The 18,910-nt window shown below is 48.9% G+C and overlaps 1 protein-coding gene across 6 annotated transcripts in view; it reads left to right on the top strand.

Annotated features, from left to right (window-relative positions):
* Positions 1 to 18,910, top strand: part of LOC146045706 (uncharacterized) — an 88,619-nt gene that overhangs the window by 13,875 nt on the left and 55,834 nt on the right. For all 6 annotated transcript variants that reach the window (XM_083164732.1, XM_083164735.1, XM_083164734.1 and 3 more), the window contains 6 exons: positions 7,830 to 7,952; positions 8,676 to 8,840; positions 9,825 to 10,001; positions 10,402 to 10,524; positions 11,677 to 11,790; positions 12,507 to 12,816. In XM_083164732.1, the coding sequence (XP_083020858.1) occupies positions 7,830 to 7,952; positions 8,676 to 8,840; positions 9,825 to 10,001; positions 10,402 to 10,524; positions 11,677 to 11,790; positions 12,507 to 12,816 (1,012 nt within the window). The remainder of the gene's footprint in view (positions 1 to 7,829; positions 7,953 to 8,675; positions 8,841 to 9,824; positions 10,002 to 10,401; positions 10,525 to 11,676; positions 11,791 to 12,506; positions 12,817 to 18,910) is intronic.

Raw genomic sequence — 18,910 nt, 5'->3', positions numbered from 1 at the left:
GATAAAATGAGTAGAGGTCCCCTGTAATTTGGGGATCCAGCACCAGTCTCCGATAGCAGGGGGTGTAATGCCATAGCCAGGGGACACGCTTGATGGGGTCCCGTGGCCAAAGTATTACACCCCCCCCCCCCCAACTAGTCAGCATATATGCAAATGCCTGAATGTCACCCTGTGTGTGGGGCCCATTACAATGCTTCTGGAGATAGTGATGCTCATTTCCTGACTCTGATTGAACAGGGTGATTTATAGTAGTTTGCGTGGTTCTCCCAATGTTCTGTATCTTGTACCTAATCATTTGGTAGATGCTCTCTAGAACAGGAGGCCTGATTTCAGGTTGTAGGCAGAGCCGATGTGCACGCAGCTGTGTAATGGTCAGAAGACTGCTGAAGCATCCCGACCACACTGCGCAAGCACCAAGGCGAACCCACGGGGAGTGGCAGCAAAATCACAGGCCCTGCTTTCAGGGAGTCTCCGCCTACATCTGCGATCATGTACTCAGCCTGCTTGACTCTAGCCGCACTTGGGGAGTCGATGTTCCCTGTTTGAGAGTTGCTGCTGTGTATTTTCAGCACAGTTGCTGAGGCCTTTGTGATGACTCTCATGAGCATCTCTTTGCATACCTGTGTAGCTACTTTACTTGCATGGCTTAGCAAGTCCGTAGCCTGACAATATGCAGCAGTGTATGCTTTAGTGTACAAATCGGAATCCTGCCGTGTCTCTAGCCCATACTTATCCAACAGTTTGTTTACCTAGATGGGGAAAGTTGGCCATATGCAGCTGCCACCGCTATGCCATCTTGCTGATGCCAGAAGTTTTACCTGAGGTAAAGGTTTGTGATGTAAAATAGGTGGCCAAGAATGCTGAATATGCTTTGCCTGCCCCCAAACATGGGGTTCCGTGGTAAAATGCTAGATGCCAGAGGGGTGCGTGGCCAGTACCGGCATGGTGTCACGTTTGTTTTCTGAGCTCTCCTGCACATATCCTGCTTGTCTATCCTGCGGTGACCCTCCCAGGGCATATTCCCTCCCTCCTATTGTGACTGGCATCCCAGCTACAGGCTTTTGCATCGTCCTGGGCCTGCTGTGATGCGGGTCGCATGCACCGCCATCTTCTGGGTGCCTGCTCAGACCTCCTTCCCACTTTCCCAGCTGACACTGTCCAGCTTGGCGCTCTGTGTCAGGAGACATCGTGCTGCAGCACTCTCCCTCCACCTGACCCCGCCGCAGCCCTTGTTACTCGCCGGGTTGTGTGCCCGACGGACTGTGCTCTGCTTGGCTGTGGCGGTTTTTGCAGGACCTGGCGTGGCTCCTTTTCCTCCAACCTCCGGTCCCTGGTGAGCTGGCCTGCGAACCTCCTGGCGTGGGACTCGTTCTTGTGGGAGCCCTGGTGTCCCTGTGTGAGACAGACAGCCTTCTCCTCACAACTGCATTGCTATAGCTGGCGTGATTTCCGGTATCCTGAACCAGTGTCTATCACTCCCATTATCCCCTGGATCACTTATAACATCCCATATATTGAAAGCTTTGCTGTCTACCTGCCGGCAGTTCCTTGCTTGTTAATTACCAGCCCTTTTTCCCATGACTCTTACTGTTGATATTATGGGGAAAAACCACCATCAATTGGAGAGGTTCTCCAGGTGTCCCCCCCCCCCCCCCCCCACAATCTCAACAACCTGATGATCTGCAGTCTGCCATCTCCCCCCACCGTTTCTTCTCTCCCCGCTGAAACTCCTGATGATCCCCTCCAGAGGGTCCATGACGAATTTACAGCTAGCAAAACTAGACTGGCAGACAAGATAGCCCAAGTACAATCAGATCTGTCCATCATTCATCATGATCTGCAACGAGTGAGAGAGAGGGTGGATGAGGTTGAGGCGCGGATATCTATGCTAGAGGACTCTGTTGCTCCGCTGAACAGACAAATCTCTTCCTTGGAATCCAAAATGCGAGAGGTCCATAAGAAAATGACCGATCTAGAGGGACGCCTCTGTCGCAATAATATTTGCTTTGTGGGCCTACCTGAAAAGGAGTATTTAAAATTAAGGTGGGCTGCTAACTGGTAAGGGATTGTCAATCGCTAAAAATGGATCATGACAAACGAGAGGGGTAACCTTAGTTTCTCAAATAATTTGAAAAAAGGTGACGGTTTCTTTCAAATAATACAATTTTATAAAACAATAAGAACATACATATATAAAAAAAATGGACATGTGGAAAATTCTGCACCCAGGTTTACCGGACCATCAACCAGAACTCACCTGTTATCATTACACTTTATCTCTGGATACCGCCCATCTGGTAATATATTGCTGCTTATAATAGAGACATCCCTCCCAGTTATATTCATTTATCCTGGATAATTATTATTATTTATCTTATACCCACACAATAACAAGTCTTCCACATGTTTATTTTTTAATATGTATGTTCTTATTGTTTTATTACATTTTATTATTTGAAAGAAACAGTCACCTTTTTTCAAAAAGCTTTGAAAACGCTGGGAGTTGCCCAGCGAAACACGTCAGACATACAGCACTCCTTCCTTCCCATTGTGGACTGTGGATTCCAATATTTCTTCCATCGGATACCTGAACCAGGACTTGAAAGTGGACTTCGCCAAATTTTGGGCCATCTAAAGTCGACTTGAGGACAGTATACCATCTTCACGGGGACCACTCTAACTGCTACACGCAGTAGTGGCAGCTGTCCTGAATTACGTGAGTGTTAAAAACTGTCCACCCTTAAAAACTTTCACTTTGTCCAATAGGAACAGGATCCACTAAAAAAGAAGTATTAGTGGGGTGCTTTTTCTACAAATTTCAACTCTCACCCATTTGAAGTGTAGTTACACTATAAATCATGGCTTGCACCAATTAAATTGATATTTTTAGTGTATTTTAAATGTTTATTATGTTTATCATGTTATCATCTTTTAGTATCTCATTGTATTAAGTAACTAGGTGATTCATCGCGCCCTACGGGCGCTCTTCACACCGGCATAAGGGGCTGCGCCCCCTTAATTTGTGAACATTTGTATTGTGTGAAATATGGTAAGAATTGTATGAAAGATGGCCTGTATTGCAACTTGAGTTATAGGTGAAATGTGTTAAATACAGTAGAGAGCATATGATTTGGAAGGGGGTGTGTATTGTTTTGTTTAAGTAAAAAGCGGTTACAGAGTAAGATGTACATTGATAGTGTGGAGGGTACAGTGACATTTGTGGGTGTGGGGAGGGGGTGTGTGTGTGTGCATGCGTGTTGTTGTGGTGTGTGTGTGTACAATAGTATAGTTGGGTGTTTTTGAGTCAGCGGCTCCCCATTGGTTGAGGTCAAGACACAGGAAAACTGGAGTCTGGGTAGTGATAGGGGTGTGTGGGCATAAGGGGGACTAAAGAGGAGGGTGGTGGACACTGTGCAGCTTCTGCCAGTGGGTGAGGGTCCAGCGTGGCAGCACAGGAGTACAGAACGGTGGCCCTGAGTCAGTGTCTCTTCCTACTACATGAGAGCAGGAGGCTGGGCTATAAGGCATGATAGGGGTATGTGGGCAACATAGCATCAGCGACTCCCCAGTGGTGGAAGTTACGGTTCAGGAAAGCAGGAAGCTGGTAGTGATAGGGGTGCGTGGGCATATGGGGGACTAAAGAGGAGGGTGGGGGACACTGTGCAGCTTCTGCCAGTGGGTAAGGGTCCAGCGTGGCAGCACAGGACGGTGCCCCTGAGTCAGTGTCTCCTCCTACTGGGTAGGAGTTAGGGTGCATGAGAGCAGGAGGCTGGGTGGTAAAGCATGATTGGGGAATGTGGGCAACACAGGGTGAGCGGGTCCCCACTGGCGGAAGTTACGGGGCAGGAGAACAGGAGGCATGGCAGTGATAGAGGTGTGTGGGCATGAGGGGTAGTAAAGGTTTTTGGCTGTTGCTGAGTAGGGATAGGCATTGGTGGCGATTTTGCACACTGCCATCGATAGTAGTAACATATTACTTGGATAACCATCGATTGTTGTAGCTATCGATGGTCATCCATTATATCTGACTGAATAGGCCGTGGGTCAATCAGAACTCGGTGGCGGGACTTCCATGTGTGGGGGGTGGAGCTATGCTCCGTGTCCCAGCACCTTAAAAAAATTTGGAACTTGATTGGTTCTCCTTTGCCATCGATGTAGGGAAACCATCTGGTCCTCCCACATCGATGGCAAAAGTATTCAACATCGGCCATAAACCATTGATTATTTGAAATCATTGATGGTCGATGGGCATCCCTAGAACTGGAGGAGGGGGCGGCACCTGCTTGTGGCTGTACAGGATCCCCTATTGTCATGGGGTACGTGAAATGCGGGAGCGGGGTCGTAGGGGACCGCTGGGGGGTGAAATTGCCGGAAGGGGGTCAGGGGGGTCGGCAAATTGCGGGAGGGGGGGTGTGCGATTAGCGGGCGGGGGTCATCAAATCGTGGGAGGGGGCGCGGGAGGGGTGGGCTTGAATCGCGGGAAGGGGGGTCGGCAAATTGCGGGAGGGGGGTGGTCAGGGTCAGTGAATTGCGGGAGGGGGGGTTGTGGAGGTCCGTGAATCGCGGGAGGGGCGCGGGAATGCCGTGAATCAAGGGGATGGGGTGGGGCGGGGCGGGGTCCGTGAATCGCGGGAGGGGGCATGAATCGTGGGTTTGGGGGTCGTGGGGGGGCTGCGAATCGCAGGAGGGGGGTGCTGTGAATTGCGTGAGGGGGGCGTGAATCGTGGGAAGGGGGGTCGGCAAATTGCGGGAGGGGGGGTTGTGGAGGTCCGTGAATCGCGGGAGGGGCACGGGAATGTCGTGAATCAAGGGGGGGGGCGGGGGCATGAATCGTGGGATTGGGGGTCGTGGGGGGGCTGCGAATCGCAGGAGGGGGGGGGGTGTGCCGTGAATTGCGTGAGGGGGGCATGAATCGCGGGAGGGGGGGGGTCCGCAAATTTCGGGGCGGGGCGCTGGAGGGGGGGTGAGAATTGTGGGGGGGCGCTACGGGGGGTTCCGCAAATCGCGCAGGGGGGCTAGAATTGCGGGAGGGGGGGTCGCAAATCGCAGGAGGGGGGCTGCCGTGAATCGCGGCAGGGGGCGGATGTTCCGTAAATCGCGGTAGGGGGGGAGTCGCGGGGGTCCCTCGAATCGCGGTAGGGGGGGAGTCGCGGGGGTCCCTCGAATCGCGTGAGCGGGGGGGAGAGAGAGTCACGGGGGTCCCTCGAATCGCGTGAGGGGGGGAGTCGCGGGGGTCCCTCGAATCGCGTGAGGGGAGGGAGTCGCGGGGGTCCCTCGAATCGCGTGAGGGGGGGGAGTCGCGGGGGTCCCTCGAATCGTGTGAGGTGGGGGGTCGCGGGGGTCCCGTGAATTGCGGGAAGGGGGGGGGTCACGGGGGTTGCAAATCGCGCGGTGGGGAAGGCGGGGCACGGCTAGAATTGTGGGAGGGGGTCCCGCGAATCGCGGGAGGGGGGGGGGGTGCAGGAGTAATGGTGGCTGGGGAGTAATGGTGGATGGTGGGCGTGTACTGTAGCCCTGGCTGGGCAGGGGGAGGTGATGTCAAGGTTATACACATGAAAACGTTATACACATAAAACACTGGTCTTTTCCCTAGGGGGGGGCGGGTTTGTGTATGCCGCTGGGTGGGAACATTAGCTACACAGGGGATGAGTGACAGATCTGGCTAAATATGTAAAGGCCCCCATACACTATGCAATACGGGCACGATTTTGGCCGATTCGGATGAATCGGGCCCTAAAATCGGCCTAAATCGCATATGGAGACATGCCCTCCGACCCGATGCGCGGCCCCGTGCGCATCGGAGCCGGCAGGTCGGACGGGCTGCACATAAGATTTTCTAAATCTTATGTGCTGCCCGGAGCCGTGCGGGGACTGCAGCTGGCGGGGGGACCTACCAGAGCCGGGCGGAGGGATCAGGGGAGCGGCGCAGGAAGCCCGGCAGAGGAGGAGAAGAAGCTGCCGTCAGCGGGAGCAGTGGGGGCAGCGCAGAGTACCAGGGAGCCGGGCCGGGCAGGTGAAGACGCTGCCAGGCAGCGCCAGTGGCGCCGGGAGCAGAACACTTAAAAAAAAAAAGCCCATACAAACGCATAGGAAGCCATTGATTGGCTGAGAGAGGTCTCAGCCAATCACTGCCTTCCTATGTGTTTGTATGGGCTTTTTTTTTTTTTAAGTGTTCTGCTGCTCCCGAGTCCCGCCGCTGCCCGGCCGCATCTTCTCCTGCTCGGCCCGGCTCCCTGGTACTCTGCGCTGCCCCCACTGCTCCCGCTGACGGCAGTTGCTTCTTACACGGCTCCCTGCGCCCCAGGATCACCGGCGCCCCCCTGCCCCTCACCGCCTGCTCCTCACCGCCCGCAGCTCCCTGTTGCATGTGGTAAATCGCAAGCGATTTATCACATGTAAATTTGGCACATCAAGTGACAAATTGTATGTGAGCCTCCCGGGGAGCTGCCGGGCAGCTCACAGGAGAATTGGGTCCGACTTGTCCTAAGGACAAGTCGGCCTAATGTATGCCTTAAGAGATAAATTGTTTCAATTTGATTGTGTTACTTCCTTCCTCAAAAGCGCAGTTCAAATTCTCCTTTTTTCAAATTATTTGAGAAACTAAGCCAGCGCTGGTTACCCCTCTTCTTTGCCTCTACCTGAAAAGGAAGAGGGCGACTCACTGTAACTATGGTTATTCCCAAGCCGGCAAAGATCCTACTTATCCTGAATCATATCACCTATATCTTTACTTCCAACTGATGATAAGATCCTAGCCAAAGCCCTAGCTACCATGCTTAACCAGATTATAGTGCACATAATACATTCAGATCAGATGGGCTTTTTGCCCAATAAAACCAAACCACTTCCATTATTCTTCGTCCTCTATTTACGAATCTACAGGGAAAACCAGAATGCTCTGGTTATAGCCTCCCTAGGTGCTGCAAAAGCATTTGAGTTGGTGGAATGGGGCTATCTCTGGGAGGTAATGGATAGATTTTGTTCATTCCTGTTTATTGGGTTCATCCAAACCTTATACAGATGGAGCCAGCTTTATCTTTGCCCGGCGCTCGCCAGACTCCTCTCTGGCGTGAGCCGGAGATAGACAGGCATGCAAATCACGGCGGCTGGGCAGCGTCTCCCTGCCCGTGTCCGCTTCAGGGAGATGCTGCCCAGTTCGGGGGCGGGCAGGGAGGGGGACCGGTGGCGGCGGTGGGGGAGGCAACGGGGAACCCTGTCAAGCACAGTTGCCATGGGGCGCGCGAGCCTCTGACGGTAGCCGGCCACTGGTGGTGGATGGCAGTAGAATCGCCATCCACTGCAAATATGGAGCCGGCTATATCTGTATTCTTCCCAGATGGCCAGAATTTCAGCGAAAGGTAAAAAGGGCAGGCTGCATTTTGAGGTTTTAAAAACGGGCAGGCTGCGAGGCCCTGCAAAAGAAGCTTAGAGGGAACACTATACTATAGGAATCTTTAATATTCTGTTGGCAGCATTGATTGCTTGCTTCAGATAAGATATCATATATGCTCTGACATCACCATATTCATGTATAACAGTTGACTTGCTATGGAATATTTTGTACTTTTTGCTTTCTTTTCTTTTTTTTTTGTTATTTCTGTTTTCATGTATCTGAAAATCAATAAAAATGTATTGAATTAAAAAAAAAATGCTACACGCCATGTGCTAAAAAGTGTATCTAACAAATAGTTGGATTTAGAAAGTTACATTTAACCCTTGAGAAAAAGCTCTTTTTGAATAGTGTTTCGGCTGAAGTTTCTCCACCGACACCTTTTCCTCTCTTTTCTGCCAGCTATCTCTGATCGGTAACCATATGTCCTTTATTCTAGGGTGCTGGCGATGGAGACCAGGAGAATGTTTCAGCGAATCGAGGAAAAATTATTGTATTAAGAAAACGAGTGGAAGAGTTAGAGTCCCAGCTGTCACTGAAAAATGAAGAACTCCAGAAAAAGGTGCATTAAATCTGAATCCTTATAAATGGAGACAGGTCTCTGGTTCCATCCTGCTGGGCTTGATGAAGCATTAATAAAGTGTCCAGCATCCTATAGGGGATTCTTTATTTTCTATCAAGCACATTTTAAATGCAAGCAAGAAATGTACAGACATCTTGAATAAAGATCATGCCTGTAAAAGAAAACAATACATTGTATAAACTCATGTTATTGTGATATACAGCTGGTGCACCTCTCATTCAGCGCCAGCTCTCACCAGATCCCCTGCGCTGGCTGAAAGGCGTTCCATCTGGTGAGGACGCACAAGCGTCTCACACGCACGTGCGTCCCCGTCACTTGGCGGCGGGGCGCGGAAACCCTACCCGTCTCCGCTTCAAGGAGATGGGTAGGGTTAGGGAGGGGTGCAGGGGGCTGTGAACACTGACGGGAGGCGGTGGACTCAGATGGAACTGGGAGTAAGAACGTCTCATGCGTGCACGCCCACTTCCGTCTGACGGCGGGTCTTGGTGATAGAATCACCAGGACTCGCAACAAAGAGAGCAGCTCCATCTGTACAATTGGATTTTTAAATAAAGGGTGATATAAAATTATTATTTTTTATATAGGGGATTCTTTACCCCTAGGTCACACTGTCTAGCTAGAAAATCATACTAATTAGTATGCTGGAGGGAATGTATTTGTTAATGCCAGTGTACTGACCCCTTATTTCTAATTTCTTTCCAGGAGATGGAGCTGGAAGCACAGCTCTTGCGCGGCTCCGAGATGGATGATTTACTTGCGGCAAAGGAACACAAATTGGCAGAAAAAGAGGCGTACATTATTGATTTGCAGACGTCTGCTGTATCCAGCGTTCCACAGGACAGAGTCCACTCCAAAGCGGACATGCAGGTATAACAGTGTTCCTATGCTGGCACTATGAGTAGGGGACTGCTAAACCTAATTTATATTTCGGAACACGTCAGGGGCCACAGGGCTAACGCTGGGTAGTGGAGTGGTGAGAGCATTCCAGCACTAGAAAGGTTAAACTTGCTGCCTCACAGATAGCCAGGCTCCTCCCCTCCTCTACCCCGCCTCCAGGCCAGGAAGCTCAGTTTTTTTCGGTGCTGGCAGGAGCTGACATGAGCTGACATGCACCTTAGAGAGGGGCTGCATTATGCAACCTTACTTCATTATAAATCTTCATTTTTTCATTCTATTTTTTACACTGACTGTGACAGGGCAGCAACGCTGGGGGTCTATTAGACACCCGCGCTGCTGCTCCATCACCGGGCCCGACGGCTGCACACCACGCATCAGTGTGTGTGACCGCAGCTGACCCCGTGAACTCTCCCGTGCACAGCCGCGACCAGGCACCACCGATTCAGGTGACGTGCTACCTGCCCGAAAGCGCGCATGCACATTAAACGGCTGTAGCAGCCTGGCGCAGGGGGAATTCCAGACTGTAGATACACCACCTGCTCCTGCTGGACCACCAGGTTTAAAGTATATGGGCAGCGGCATGAGGTCATCTCTTCGCTGCGGCCATTTGTTAGCAGGGGGAGTGGGCTCCCCTCACACAGCCCCTCCCCCGGTGACAGTAGGAAGGCATATCCACTCAGGTTCCTGCCATTGATCCTGCCTGCCTGCCTGCTGCACGTGCGGTCCTTAGGAACATCTTTTCCAGATCCTTGTTGGAGCACAGCTGGATTTATTACCGGCCGACAGATTTTTAAAGATCCACAGTGGAAAGTAATGATTTCAGTGGTAATACTGAGGAGATCTGTAAAACCTGCACTGTTAGGTGGCCCCTGAGGTCTGGAACTGGGTAACACTGGTCTGTGTACATGTTGCTGGTGTTGGAGCATAGTCTCATTGTCATTTATCCTGGACCAGGTCACACCAGAAAACTCCAATCAGGACCTTCAGACTTTAATCCAGAACCTGACCAAGAAGATTGGAGAAAGAGAAGAGCGATACAGTCTCCTCCAGGAGCAGACCGAAAGCTTAAAATCCCTGCTAAACAAGGAGAAGGTTGAGTTTCAGGAGAAGGAAGCAATGTACATGGAGAATGTGAGTCGTCCATTCCAGGGATGTTTCTACATTGTTGTGGCTTATGCTCCTAGGGGGTTATTCTGGTTTATTCCTTCTCAAATGGACAAAACCATGTGCACTGCAGGTGGGGCAGATGTAACCTGTGCAGAGAGAATTAGATTTGGGTGGGGCTTTACTTCAAAGTGAGATCTATATTGGAGGGTAAAAATAATGCAGTCAGTATTTACCCTGCACAGAAACAAAATAACTCACCCAAATCTTATTCTCTCTGCACATGTTATATCTGCCCCACCTGCACTGCACATGGTTTTGTCCACTCGAGAAGGAAGATGCCTTTGCGAGTGAACCAGGATAAGCGCCATAGTGTGCTGTTATGCCACCAAACACTCAGCTCTCTCCATAATTCTCATGTTTGTAGATCCGGGTTTATCAGAACATGATTCTGGAGAAAGAGAAAGTGATGAAGGAGAGGTCACAGAAACATGACCAAGAGATCTTTAAACTTGCAGCAAAATCTGATGCTAGCGCTGACCTCCATCAGGTATATAGGGCGATAATAGGGTTATTTTGTTTTTAGAACATGCTATTTTTTTTTCTTTGGGTCAAAAACAGGCAAAATTTCACGTTTGCTGAAAATCTCACGTGCAGTAGTGTGCAGTTTGCCATAACAATCGCACTTTTTGCCGTGACCAAAAAAAAAAAAAAACCTTCAAAAATTGCATCCAGTTGTTTTCTTATTGAAAATATCAACATAGCAAATGTAATCGACTATAAACATAACCAAAATGGCAAATTTAAAATAGATCTGCCACTGGTAGGCAACATTGACAGAACCATGCACAGATCAGTGACGTCTGTGCATGGTTCTGTCCTAAATTTGGGGCATTTAAGGGATGTACCAGATATGCATTTTATCCGTAGATGTTATATATGGAGTAATATGTCCAATGCTGTACATTATGGACCTTATTCAGCTCTATTTGAAAGTGAGGCTTGTTTGCACGGGGACCGATGTTTCTTCTATGCGCATTTCTGGGCATGGGCTTGTTGCATGCAGCCACGGCGTAACAGATTGTTCGCCGGGCGCACACACGCAACCTTGTGGGCGAGGGCGAAGTGGGGCGGTGGGCTGCCCCATCACCAGCATTTCATGGGCGTTCTCATGAGAGCGCTGGGCGTTCTCATGCTAATGAGGCATGACTGACAGGCGGGTGGCGGGCAGCTGACATCAACGGATGTCAGCAGCCCACCTACTCCCCCCCCCCCCCCCCCGAGCAGACACGCATCTATAAGATTGCTCTGAGGCAACATTACATATGCGTGAGCCTTTGCCATCATTCAAAGGTCGGGGGCGGATCCCACCAGGACCAGGCTGCAGATGGATGTTCCTGTGTAACATCTATTCGTATGCCCTGCGTGCAAATTTGCCTTGCAAATGGGTGGCGGCCAGCCACCATTCCCAAGGCAGGGTTTGGTGGACTCACAAGGCTGCGAATTTGCAGCCTTGCGAATCAACGAGAATAACCCCCAATAAACAGGAAGTCATCAGCTCAGGAAGATTGCTCTTATATCTCAACTCTGAGGTACAGGATTGGGTGCGTTATTCCATAATATATACAACTCGCAGCGCTATGCAATTTATATACCGATATTCTCACTTGTGTATTTTATATGGAGTTATTTCTGCTTACAGCTTCTCAAGGCATTAAAACAAAAGCTTCACGAGGAGGAAGAGGTGTTACTGGGAAAAAACCAAGTCATTGATGTGTTACAGAAGGAACTGGATAGTAAAGATCAGCAGCTTCAGGTATGTGATGAGACTGAGGCCTTTCCGCTTGTGTCCTTTCTGTGCAATCTATTAAACACAACAATGTGTTTTTGCCTGGCCCTTGTGGCGCAGTCCTGCTTCATTTTGTTGCTCTGGGTAACAGCAATTGATTTGCACTAGTATTGTCTGGCCTGTCCTTATAACAGGGGACCAGTGCCATTAGCCTGGCAGCAATGCTGAGGGGGCAGGAGGTTACCTGGAGAGGCCTGTCACACCACCGGCACCGATCTTCCTTATCCCAATGCCTCTTGATGATGTCATGTGTGTAAGTCACAGTGACTAGGTCGACACCTAAGATTGGTCGACATACCCTAGGTTGACATTGACAGAAGCTTTAGGTTGGTTTTTTAAATTTTTGGAAGTCTGCCAACCTTTGTCGACATGGACGCTATGTAAGTGTACCGAGTCCCCTCGCATGGCTTGCTGCGCTTTCCATGCTTCGGGCACTCTTCAATCCTCACCCTCACTCCATTTGGATAGTAAAGTATGAGAACCCTGAAAAACTCATGCCACCTTATTCTTGTCGACCATGTCAATCTCGACCTTTAAGCTTGTGTCGATCTTTTGTCAATGCCGACCTTGGGTACAGTACAGTATGTCAACCATTCGCAGGTGCCGAACATAGTCACTTCTTTTGGATCCAGGGACGGCATCCCCTTGCAGGCGATAAATGATCCCATACAATTTTTTTGCAGGAACTGAACGAGAAGTGCCGGCGTCTGGTGTCTGAGAAGGAGAACTTACAGTCCAAGCTGGACGCAGAGAAGCATGTAATGAGAGCCCAGCTCAGGGACATGATGGAGACACATGAGACTGAGCTCCGCACCCTCAGTCTCCAGCACAACTCGGCATTGCAGGCGATCCAGGAGAAGCACCAGGGGGAAATCCAGCAGAAGTTCCAGACTATACAGCAACTTCAGAACCAGCTGCAAGGGCTGGCGAGCCCAGGAGAAGTCCCAGCTGGGTCTGCAGAGACCACAGACCCTGAAATCATCAAATTACGAGGTAATAGTCTTCTTATGCGACAAACTTAAAGAGACAGGTGTTGTAGCCTTAGTAGCTATATGAATTTTGTTGGTGGCCTCACGGGACTGACAGTGAATGACCGATGCATAGCGAGCCAACCTGAATCACCCCTTTATGCCACACATACCATAATGCCTATTACACATTTTGCCACACAATCGTAATGCTCATTATACATTATGCCACACCGTAAATGCCCTTTACACAATATGCCACACACCGTAATGCCCATTAGACCTTATGCCACATACCATCATGCTTATTTAACTTTAAGCCGCACACCCTAATGCCCATTGCACATTATGCCACACATCGTAATGCCCATTATGCCACACATCGTAATGCTAAATTCACTTTATGCCACACCGCACATTATATCACACAACGTAATGCTTATTTTACTTTATGCCACACATTGTAATGCCTATTACCGATTATGACACACACCGTAATGCCCATTACACATTATACCACACACCGTAATGCCCCTTACAAATGACATTCAACATTAAGACTTCTAATTACTTGTATCTAAAGCTGTGTACGCACGGTGCAATATATTGCTGAGCAATACAGTATATTGCTCAGTGTCCAGGGGAGCTCCTGCAACCAGCGACCATTAGTGGGCTGAACACGGGAGCGCACACCCGGCAACCATTTTGCACCGTATGTACACCGCTTAAGTGTTTCATGGCAAAAGTTTCAGCTTTCTGCATCTTTTTTTTTGCTGGCATCTGTGTTCGCGGCACTTCCGGGTAACCTCTATAAACGCAATAGCGTAATTATAAATTTTGCACCCCCTCATAGCATTTTAACGCTGTCACTGTCCCCAAACGTGCCTGCCTCACCTGACACTCACCTAACCACACGTCACTGATATATAAAATATAAGTGCAAAGAAGAGACTACAGCATATATATATAGATAGATATATATATATATATAGATAGATAGATAGATAGATAGAGCCAGTTTCATCTCTCCGGCCTGGCGCGCCAAGATGGAAAGTTAAGGGGCGCCATTCGCCCAGACAGGAGGTATCGGCTGTTTATCTTACCAGAAGATATTTTTTGGCTCTTTGCCTCTGATTGGTTGGCTACCCCTGCACTAAAAAGTTATCTCACAACTTGGTGCTGGTCAGTGCAGCAGCAGCAGGACCTGTGCGTAACCTGTCATGACCGCTCTTTGTGTTGCTGAACTTTTCTGAGACTTTTAGAAATTGAGCTGTTTATAGCTGATACCCATACGTGTCATATCCACTCTACAACTGAACATCTGATACTGTGGATCAGATACTGTGAACCAGGCCAACAATACTGCACAGATTTTGCTGACAGTTGTTTATAGATGGGATGGTCCCTTTAAATTAAAACATCATGCTACTGCACCCGTAATAGGGGCACAAAGAAGGTTGTGGACACCTCGCATATTTTTCACCCCACTTGGTGAACATCTGATATTTGGAATCTGCCCTACTGAGGGGAAGGGTATTACAACCTACAAACCTTGAAGGTGTTACACGCATGTTTAAGCGTTTAAAATCATAACTAGTGTAAAACCCCTGATGAAGTCTTTTTTAAGACGAAACGCGTCGGGTTACTGATACCGCATTTCCGAAAGGGATACAATGTCCAGATGTGGTTCCCGAAACACAAATAAAGCATTCTGGTTTTAAGATTATACATTGTATTGGGTTACTGTACTGTTTATGACTTCTATTGGTGGAAGTTCTATTAGGTGGTAAAAGCGCTCTCTATATCTCTTGTTTATATATAAATATATAGATAGATAGATAGATAGATAGATAGATAGATAGAGCCAGTTTCATCTCTCCGGCCTGGCGCGCCAAGATGGAAAGTTAAGGGGCGCCATTCGCCCAGACAGGAGGTATCGGCTATTTATCTTACCAGAAGATATTTTTTGGCTCTTTGCCTCTGATTGGTTGGCTACCCCTGCACTAAAAAGTTATCTCACAACTCGGCTATTGCAACATTGTCCTCACTGGCCTCCCACGCACCCATTTCACTTTCTGTTCTCAACTCTCCAGGTAGACATATCTTCCTCTCACACCTCTCCACTTCTGCCATGTCCCCTCAAGAAAGTCTACACTGGCTCTTCATCCTCTTCCACTTCCTCTTCTTCATACACATACAAGGCCCTCTCTAACTCCCCTGCTCCCCACATATCCCACCTCATCTTTTTTTAGTCACTCCCGTCCTCTCCAGTCGGCCATTGACTGATGTCTCTCCTCTACCCTGGTCACAGCATCCGATGCCTGAATCCAAGCTTTTACACATACTGCCCCTTTTCACTGGACCTTCAAACTAGCACTGAAAACCCATCTGTTCATCAAAGCATACCCTTCCACATAGCCTGGTCTTGAAGCCATTTTTTCTACACCCTGCCTAGATTAGCCCCTGCCAACAGGCCACCTTGCTTGTGCCTTGTGTCACCCATAAATCTAACCCTCTCTCTGTATTGTAAGCTTCTTGAAGCATGGCCCTCTTCCCTACTGTTCTCATTGCCCTCTTCTGTAGTACTTCAAATACAGATTTCTTCTACTCAGCGACCTCCTATATATCCACAGCTCTTCTCTCTCATAATCATTCATCTCTTCCAATGGCAGCTGCCCCTGGTAGTACACGGACACCTCCTCTGCTTCCCTACATCCCAGCTGTATTGTGTACTGAGCATAGAAACATAGAATTTGACGGCAGATAAGAACCACTTGGCCCATCTAGTCTACCCCTTTTTTTAAACATGTTACCTCAAACCATATTTGATCCTTATTTTTTTGTAAGGATATCAATATGCTTATCCCAAGCATGTTTACATTGTACTACTGTATTTGCCTCTACCACCTCTGATGGGAGGCTATTCCACTTATCTACTACTCTTTCTGTGAAGTAATTCTTCCTCACATTTCCCCTGAATCTTCCTCCCTCCCTCTAGTTTCAGTGCATGTCCTCGTGTTCTGTTGCTCCTCTTCCTGTGAAGAATGTCTCCCTCCTGTACCTTGTTAAAACCCTTGATATATTTGAAAGTTTCTATCATGTCCCCCCCTTTCCCTTCTCTGCTCTAAAGTATACATATAAAGATCTTTGGTACTTGTTTCCTAGAACGGCCACAATCGTGAGTGATCGTGGCTCTTAATTAAGGGACACGATCCTCACGATGTGGCCGATTTTTTACAATTTTTTCACTTTGAATGACAGAAATCGGGTCAATCGGTCGGTCGCGACCAATTAAAATCGGCCGCGATGCGACCGACCGATTCACCCGATTTTTCCATAGACTTCAATGTTAAAAAATCTTTTAACATTGAAATCGGGAGGATCGCGTTGGTCTTGTGCCATTATAATGGCACAAGATTAGATGGACTTGATTAAGTCCATCTCACATAGGGAAAAATGATAAAAAAGGTGAAATGGGCCAATATGACCCATTTCACATTTTTTATGTGCCCGCCATGACCCCACGATAGACGTCAACCCGAAGCGTGGCGAGCGGCGGCGGTACGCGTCCTCCGACCTTTTCATTCCCCTACTATCCACGTCGGCGTGGAGTTGAGAATATATAGTGTGGCGAGCCCGAAGCGTGGCGAGCGCAGCGAGCCCCGCGAGGGGACGCGTATACCTGTGAAGTTATACGCGTCCCCTCGCGGGGCTCGCTGCGCTCGCCACGCTTCGGGCTCGGTGGCTCGCTGCGCTCACCACACTATATATTCTCAACTCCACGCCGACGTGGATAGTAGGGGAATGAAAAGGTCGGAGGACGCGCACCGCCGCCCCTCGCGGGCTCGCTGCGCTCGCCACGCTTCGGGTTGACGTCTATCGTGGGGTCTAGCCCACTTAGTAACATTTGGGGGGGCAATTGAAAAAAATCTGGTGAAAAAAAAAAAAAAATCGGGTGAAAAATCGGTCGGTCGGATCGGTCGCATCGTATGCGACCAAATCGCATGCGATGCGATCGATCCGATTTTTTATCTTACGACCACAACGATCTAAATCGTTGTGGCCGTGCTAGGAAACAAGTACCAGATCTTTTAGTCTTTCCTGGTACGTTTTGTGATGTAGGCCATGCACCATTTTAGTTGCTCTTTGTACAGTCTCTAATGTATTTATATCCTTCTGGAGATATGGCCTCCAGAACTGAACACAATACTTTAGGTGAGGTCGTACCAATGACCTATACAGTGGCATTATTACTTCTTTCTTTCTACTGCTGATACCTCTCCCTATGCAACCAAGCATCTGACTTGCCTTCTTCATTGCTTTGTTACATTGCCTACCTGCTTTTAAGTCCCCTGAAATAGTGACACCTAGATCCCTCTCTTCCTCAGTAGTTTCCATTATAGTACCATTTATACTATATTGAGTCTTTGGATTTCTGAGACCCAAGTGCATGATTTTGCATTTTTCATGCATTGTGCTGCTGTTACCTGTGCTGTTGTAGTGTCTCAGTCACTGTAACCCTATGTACGGTGCTGCCCCTGGGAGTACACGGACACCTCCTCTGCTTCCCTACATCCCAGCTGTATTGTGTACTGAGAATTGTGCTGCTGTTACCTGTGCTGTTGTGGTGTCTCAGTCACTGTAATGTTCTGTGTCCCCTGTATTGTACTAATGTGTGCCCTATGTACTGCGCTGCCCTAGTACTACACAGACACTTCAGACACCTCCTCTGCTTCCCTACATCCCAGCGGTATTGTGTACTGAGCATTGTGCTGCTGTTACCTGTGCTGTTGTAGTGTCTCAGTCACTGTAATGTTCTGTGTCCCCTGTACTGTACTAATGTGTGCCCTATGTACGGTGCTGCCCTAGTACTACACGGACACCTCCTCTGCTTCCCTACATCCCAGCTGTATTGTGTACTGAGCATTGTGCTGCTGTTACCTGTGCTGTTGTAGTGTCTCAGTCACTGTAATGGTCTGTGTCCCCTGTATTGTACTAATGTGTGCCCTATGTACGGTGCTGCCCCTGGTAGTACACAGTCATCTCCTCTGCTTCCCTACATCCCAGCTGTATTGTGTACTGAGCATTGTGCTGTTGTGGTGTCTCAGTCACTGTAATGTTCTGTGTCCCCTGTATTGTACTAATGTGTGCCCTATGTACGGTGCTGCCCCTGGTAGTACACGGACACCTCCTCTGCTTCCCTACATCCCAGCTGTATTGTGTACTGAGAATTGTGCTGCTGTTACCTGTGCTGTTGTAGTGTCTCAGTCACTGTAATGGTCTGTTTCCCCTGCATTGTACTAAATGTGTGACCTATGTACTGCGCTGCCCTAGTACTACACAGACACCTCCTCTGCTTCCCTACATCCCAGCGGTATTGTGTACTGAGCATTGTGCTGCTGTTACCTGTGCTGTTGTAGTGTCTCAGTCACTGTAATGTTCGGTGTCCCCTGTATTGTACTAATGTGTGCCCTATGTACTGAGCTGCCCCTGGTAGTACACGGACACCTCCTCTGCTTCCCTACATCCCAGCGGTATTGTGTACTGAGAATTGTGCTGCTGGTTACCTGTGCTGTTGTAGTGTCTCAGTCACTGTAATGTTCTGTGTCCCCTGTATTGTACTAATGTGTGCCCTATGTACAGCGCTGCCCCTGGTAGTACACAGACACCTCCTCTGCTTCCCTACATCCCAGCGGTATTGTGTACTGAGCATTGTGCTGCTGTTACCTGTGCTGTTGTAGTGTCTCAGTCACTGTAATGTTCTGTGTTTCCTGTATTGTACTAATGTGTACCCTATGTACAGCGCTGCCCCTGGTAGTACACGGACACCTCCTCTGCTTCCCTACATCCCAGCGGTATTGTGTACTGAGCATTGTGCTGCTGTTACCTGTGCTGTTGTAGTGTCTCAGTCACTTTAATGTTCTGTGTACACTGTATTGTACTAATGTGTACCCCATGTATGGCGCTGCCTCTGTTAGTACACGGACACCTCCTCTGCTTCCCTACATCCTAACTGTATTGTGTGCTGAGAATTGTGCTGCTGTTACCTGTGCTCTGTTGTGGTGTCTCAGTCACTGTAATGTTAAGTCCTCTGTACCCTGTACTGTTCTAATGTGTGC

The sequence above is a fragment of the Crinia signifera genome, chromosome 11, assembly GCF_055691185.1.
Source record: "Crinia signifera chromosome 11, ASM5569118v1, whole genome shotgun sequence".
NCBI classification, from domain to species: domain Eukaryota; kingdom Metazoa; phylum Chordata; class Amphibia; order Anura; family Myobatrachidae; genus Crinia; species Crinia signifera.
The sequence above is the reverse complement of the archived record's forward strand: the minus strand, read 5'-3'. Positions and strand labels throughout refer to the sequence as shown.